The sequence below is a fragment of the Ovis aries genome, chromosome 3 (assembly GCF_016772045.2).
Source record: "Ovis aries strain OAR_USU_Benz2616 breed Rambouillet chromosome 3, ARS-UI_Ramb_v3.0, whole genome shotgun sequence".
Lineage (NCBI taxonomy): Eukaryota > Metazoa > Chordata > Mammalia > Artiodactyla > Bovidae > Ovis > Ovis aries.
Genome location: NC_056056.1, coordinates 3,725,428 through 3,731,121, shown reverse-complemented (window position 1 = coordinate 3,731,121; position 5,694 = coordinate 3,725,428). Strand labels below are relative to the sequence as shown.

General features: G+C 65.0%; 1 protein-coding gene across 1 annotated transcript; it reads left to right on the top strand.

Moving 5' to 3' along the window:
* The first annotated feature begins 1,997 nt into the window (after positions 1-1,997).
* On the top strand, positions 1,998-5,186 carry LOC121818984 (odorant-binding protein 2b-like). Its single transcript, XM_042245485.1, has 7 exons — positions 1,998-2,100; positions 2,549-2,682; positions 2,945-3,015; positions 3,558-3,668; positions 4,294-4,395; positions 4,642-4,668; positions 5,011-5,186. Exons 1-6 carry the CDS (start codon positions 2,011-2,013, stop codon positions 4,665-4,667), a joined length of 534 nt encoding a protein of 177 aa, XP_042101419.1. The 5' UTR covers positions 1,998-2,010; the 3' UTR covers position 4,668; positions 5,011-5,186.
* Positions 5,187-5,694: the final 508 nt, after the last annotated feature.

Genomic DNA, 5,694 nt, shown 5'->3' with positions numbered 1-5,694 from the left:
CTGGAACTGAAGCTTCAGGGCGGCTCTGACCACAGGCCCTGAGACGCTGTCCAGGGGTGGTGAGTGGAGCCAGCTGCAGCCCCACGGCCAGCCTCCTCTCCCACCCCCGCGCATGCCCCTCCAGGATCCAGGAAGAACACAGCTGGACACCTGGGCTGGGTTCCGCCCGCCAGGGCACAGCTCCGTGGAGGAGGACCGGAGGGCCTGGAGGGCTTGGGTCGCACCCTGCAGAGGGCGGGGGCAGGCACCCCATTCTCCCCGGGAGACCTGCCTGTGTCCAGGGTTTCCTCAAGGCCTGAATGGAGCCTGTCACTGTCATAAATGCTTAGATCAGGGACTCTCAGGTAATAACCCAGATCCAGGTTCTCTGGGGAACGTGCAGGAGAACAGGGAAGAGGAAAAGCTCTCTCATGATCCGGAGACACCAGCCTGCTTGCTAAGGTCAGGCCCTTAGTAAGGACCCCGCCCTTTCCCGCTCCCAGGGAGGGTGGACTTTGTGCTTAGCAGTTCCTTCCCAGATGCGGTAATTACTGGGTCCCGCCAGCCCTTCCGTGCAGCCCCTGGGGGTTATGGAAAGGCTGATCATTATTATTGAGCCAGTACTTGGGGTGGACCATCTACAGCCGTGTCCAGCCTTGGGCCAACAAGGCACAAAGAAGCCATTGTGTGTCCCTAGCACCTGCCTGTGGGGCCTGGGTCAGCGTGGGTCTCAGAGCAGGTGACTCAGACCCAGGACCCACACGGTCAGGGAGGAGGGAAGCCAGGATCTCGTTAGAGGGCAGCTGGCGCTGAGGCTAATGGAGCCGGGCGCAGGGAGGCTCAGCCTGGACCCCTGAGCCCCAGCCCACTTGTGGCTGGTTTGCACCTTACTCAGCCCGTTTATCCAAATGGAATAGGATGCAAGGCCTGTCCTGGGGGGACACAGGGGTCAAAGCTGGTGGGAGAGGGGAAGGTCCGGGGTGGTCGGGGCTCTGGAAGGATGAAAGAAGTCAGGGAGTGGCATGAGTGTGGGTCCCACTCCAGGCAGGAGGGTGCAAGGCAGAGCCCAGGTTTGCTGAGCCTCCTACGTGCCCAGGGGCCGGCACTCATGGGTCCTCCCACGGCTCATAGGACCCAGAGCCACAGAAGTATGGGTTCCCCTCAGAGAGCGAGCCTCTGAGGCCCCAGAGACCCAGTCACTAGTTTATTCTTTTAGCCACAAACATCCTGTGACCGCCTACCACGTGGCCGGAGCCCCCACCTTGGGGAACTACAGGTGCAGCAGGGCAGATGGGCGGTGAACCCTCGTGTGCAGGAGCGAGCCGCCCCGCTGGGAGGAGAGCACGCGTTCACCTGGAAACCCAGCCTCGCCTCGGGGTCCGGAGTGAGGGGCTGGGAGGCTGGGTTCCTCCTCTGGAGCCCCAGGGTGGGACACTCTGAAGAGGAGATATCCAGACTGACCCCAGGTCATAAACCAGCGCCCCCAGCCCCACGAGGATCTGGGGTTTGCTTCCCAGGCCTGGGACCAGCCAGGGCACCGGTGCCAGGTGTGTGAGAAGTCAGTTCTGGGGACCCTGGGACTCCACCAATCACACCCTGCGCGTCCCTTCTGAAGCTCAGTCCCTTCAGCAGGCTCCCAGAGAGCGTGCCTAAGATCCTAGCCCAGGGCTCCGGGAGGGGCGCGGTGGAGGAGGGGAGGAAGCCTTGACCTTCGCTCTGGGCTCAGGGCAGAGACATGAGCGGCCCCCTCACCCCGCACCCCCCGGCTGTCCGTCCTCCAGACGGCTGTCTGTGAGCCAGCACCCTCCGGAGGCGGACCCAGGACAGCACTGCGTGTCTTTCACTCTGGGGCACCCGCCCCTCAGACTCCAGTGCTGAGCACACACACACCCCTGACGAGGACTGGGCAGGGGTGCTGGGTGGGCGGGGCGGGGTCCGTGCCAGGCGCTCCGGGTATAAACAGCCGCCTCGTGTGGAGCCGGCACAACTTTCCCCAGACCCCCAGACCCGCCGGAGCCCAAAGCCCCAGAGATGAAGGCCCTGCTCCTGCCCATTGCCCTCAGCCTGCTCGCCGCCCTGAGGGCCCAGGACCCCCCATCCTGCCCTCTGGAGCCCCAGAAGGTGAGCCTGGTGGAGGGGAAGGCAGTGACCCGTGGGGGCCGCGTGACCAGGCCCGTCTCAGGAGGAGGGCCCTGGCCCCAGGCTCCCTACAGGAAGGGGTCGGGGGGCAGGGGGCTCTCTGTCCGCCTCTCAGTCAAGCCCCTGCTCAGCCCAGGGCTGCCCGGGGAGCAGCTCCAGCTCAGGGCCCAGGGAAGCGACTCCTGGGACCCCCGATGGCACGGCTGCACCCTCCGCAGAGAAGACACATCAGGTGCGGAAACTGCTCCCCGAAGAAGATGGGCATCCTGCCTCTGTCTAGCACTGGGAGCCCCGCACGCCGGGTTGTTCCGACCGACACTCGGGGTGCAGACGTGCTGGAGCCCAGCCTGCACTGGGGGAGGCAGGTGGTGGGTGCGGACGCGAACCTGGCCTGCCCCACGCAGGAGGCTCACAGCCCCGCCTTGCTCAGATCGCAGGAACTTGGTATGTGAAGGCCATAGTGACTGACGGGGACCTGCCTAAGGAGACGAGATCCAGGAAGGTGTCCCCGGTGACGGTGACGGCCCTGGGCGGTGGGGACCTGGAGCTCAGCTTCACCTTCCGGTGCGTGTCGCCACACCCCCCGCCACTGCACTGAGGTCCCCTCCCCTCCCCTTAAGCGCCTGTCAGGACACCTCTTCCCACCCAGGTTGCAGTGTTTGCTAAGATTTGCATCTCCTGGACCTTGAGGGGAAAAAGTCCCAGGAGGCGGGGGTCAACGGTGCCATCTGGCGGACGCTGGGCAAGAGGCCCACGTGCCAGGCGAGCTCGGGTGGGCCCAGGCGTGATTGCGGAGCGTGGCTCCTTTGCTCTTCGTGTGTCCCAGGAAGGAGGCCCGCTGCCATGAGAAGACAGCAAGGATGCAGCCAACCGGGGAGCCTGGCAAATACAGCTCCAGTGAGTCCCTGCCCGTCCCCGCCCCGCAAGCAGAGCCCCGGCCTCGCCCTCCCCACGGGCGGCCTCGCTGCCCAGGGTCCCCACCCTGACCCCACTCAGAGTCTGACCCCTCCCTTCCCAGGGGTTTCATCCTGACAGCAGACACCAGATGGGACAAGTGTGTCCACAGCAGGATGAAGGGACCCCTCACCTTCCTCTGGGTGGTCCTGGCCGTCCACTCCACGGGGAAGCAAGGTGCAGGATGGGGAAGCACGCGAGGCAGCTGCTGGAGCCTGCAGGGTCCAGCCAAGCATCCAAACCCTCCAGCCTCTCTGACTCCGCACCTCCTGTTGAGACTTTCCTAGGAGGAGGCTCTTCCCCAAGGTTGGGCCTTGGCAGCAGCATGTCCATGGGGTCCCTGGATGATAGGGAGCTGAGTACGGCTAGGGTGTCGAGAAGTCCGAATGTTCCAGAAAGCTCCTTATTGTGGTCTCCAGTATGTTCTCTAATGTCCAGGTCAGGGACTGAGACAGTCAAGACGCGTTTTCTCTGTCCGTCCACAGATGGCGGCAAGAAGCACATGTACATCCTGGAGCTGCCCGTCGAGGGCCACTGCGTCCTTTACTGCGAAGGCCAGCGCCAGGGGAAACCGGTCCGCGTGGGGAAGCTCATAGGTGAGGGTCCCCCTCCTGCCCTCGGATCCCCGTGTCCTGACCCGCCCCAAGGCCTCTGCCTCCAGAAGCCGGGGGAACCGCACCGGCCACTCCTGGTTCCAGAATACAGACCACGTGGTCCGTGTGCGCCCAGCACAGTTCACGGCCCGGGCAGCCAGGCCAGGCTCCTTCTGGGACTTGACCGCCTGCAGGGGTCACTGCACATGCAAAGTCCCGCTTCCTGGGGTCTCGGGCCAGGGCTTGGTCAGCGTGGGGGAGGCAGGAGGCGCTGACGGAGGAATTTTGGGGCAGGGACCCTCACGGGGGTGACGGCCGGTGTTCTCTGGTCAGAGGGCAGCGCAGTTCCTCTGGGAGAGAAGCCCTTCCAGGTCAGGGGTCTGACCCTGCAGGTGGCTCTGGGATCCAGCCTGGGTTCCCCCGGAGCCCCCAGGGACTCAGGTGTCCCCCAGGGCTTCCCCACCTCCTTCCCCGGGACCTGTTGGCTGGGAGGGGCCCGTCTCCTCCGCACCTGCTCGGCATCCACCCCAGGCTGAGCCCTCCGGCCCTGCGCCCTCCCCGGGAGCTGGGACGGACCCTGCTTCCGGGTGTCCCCCAAGGCCTGACTCACCGGGCGCCTGGCCTGCAGGTAGGAATCCCGATGTGAACCCAGAGGCTCTGGAGGCTTTTAAGAAATTCGCACAGCGCAAGGGATTGTCCCTGGAGGACATCTTCACACCTGAGCAGACGGGTGAGGGGCCGGCCCTGCGGCACCCCTGGGTCCCCTCTACGTCCTCTTCACGCCCTGGGTCCCTCCCTCCGTCCCCTCCCGCCCCTCCCCAGCCCCTCCCTGGGGAGACATCAGCGCTGTGATGGGTCACAGAGAGCCCCGAGGGACCCCGCTCTGGGTCTCCGTGACCCACATCTGGGTTACAGGCGGTGAGGGGTCTGGGCCCCTGTGTGGGGCGTCTTCTCACTCCTGGGTTTGTCTCTATAGAAAGCTGCAAGCCTGAAAGTGACTAGGGTGAGTGGTCCTTGAAGCAATCGAAGGTCGGTTCAGTGGGGTGTCAGGGTCCACCAGGCTCCCCAGGGCAGGCAAGAGGGACCCCGCATGGCCAGGAGGGGGGGGTCTCTGCTCTGAGGGCTCCTCCGGCCGGCCCCACCCTGCAGGGTCTGTTCCTGGGCTGCACTCCGCACGTAGGCACCTTCTCTGTGCTCAGGGCTCACTGTTGGATAACTCAGGACATCTGTGCCCGCTCAGCTGTGCCCCCGGTGGCGGGTGCATTCCACTCCCCACGCTGCAGCCCTGGGGGCAGGGAGAGCCCCGTTTGCCCCCTTCCTCCATGACCTTTCCCCTCCTCTCCAGGGCAGGGGGCACCAGGCTCCACAGCAGCCCCCGGCAGCGCCATCAGGACCTGCCATCCTGCGGGACATGGGAGGAGCCCCTGGAACCTGGGCCTCCCTACCCCCTACTCTCCTGCCCCGCTTTCTCGCCCAGCCCTGCCTCCCCTCTCCTGGCTTCAAATAAAAGGCTTCAGTGTCCCCAGGGGAGGACAGGGAGGTGGAAGCCTTGAGGAGGGACCAGAGGACCCGCTTGTGTCCTGGGTCCCCGTGGTGTGTGTCTCTGTCCGATGGGCCTGGGGGTCCCGGGAGAAGCAGGTGCTGGCAGCTCTGCCCGAGGTCCGGGTGGTCTCTGCAGGTCTGATGCCCACAAGCTCAGGTTTGGGTGGTCATGAAGATGGGAGAGGATGTGATGCCCACTAGCGCAGGTTTGGGTGGTTGTGTGGTTGGGGGAGGGGTCTAATGCCCAGGAGCGCAGGTTTGGGTGGTCCTGTGGTTAGGGGGAGGGCTGTGATACCTATGAGCCCAGGTTTGGGTGGTTGTGTGGTTGGGATGAGGGGTCTAATGCCGAGGAGCACAGGCTTTGGGTGGTCCTGTGGTTGGGGAAGGTGTGAGAGTGTCAGGATCAGCCCCAGGCCCAGGTGGGGACACGTGTGAGGTGGGGATCGCCCAGCCCCCGGGCCCCCACAAGCTGGAGGTCGAGGTGGGA

Bases quoted from the DNA above. Each gene is read 5' to 3' on its own strand.
- LOC121818984 (XM_042245485.1), top strand. From the start codon at position 2,011: ATGAAGGCCCTGCTCCTGCCCATTGCCCTCAGCCTGCTCGCCGCCCTG. The intron at 2,101-2,548 runs GTGAGCCTGGTG...CGCCTTGCTCAG, and splicing joins GCCCTCTGGAGCCCCAGAAG to ATCGCAGGAACTTGGTATGT. The intron at 2,683-2,944 runs GTGCGTGTCGCC...CGTGTGTCCCAG, and splicing joins GAGCTCAGCTTCACCTTCCG to GAAGGAGGCCCGCTGCCATG.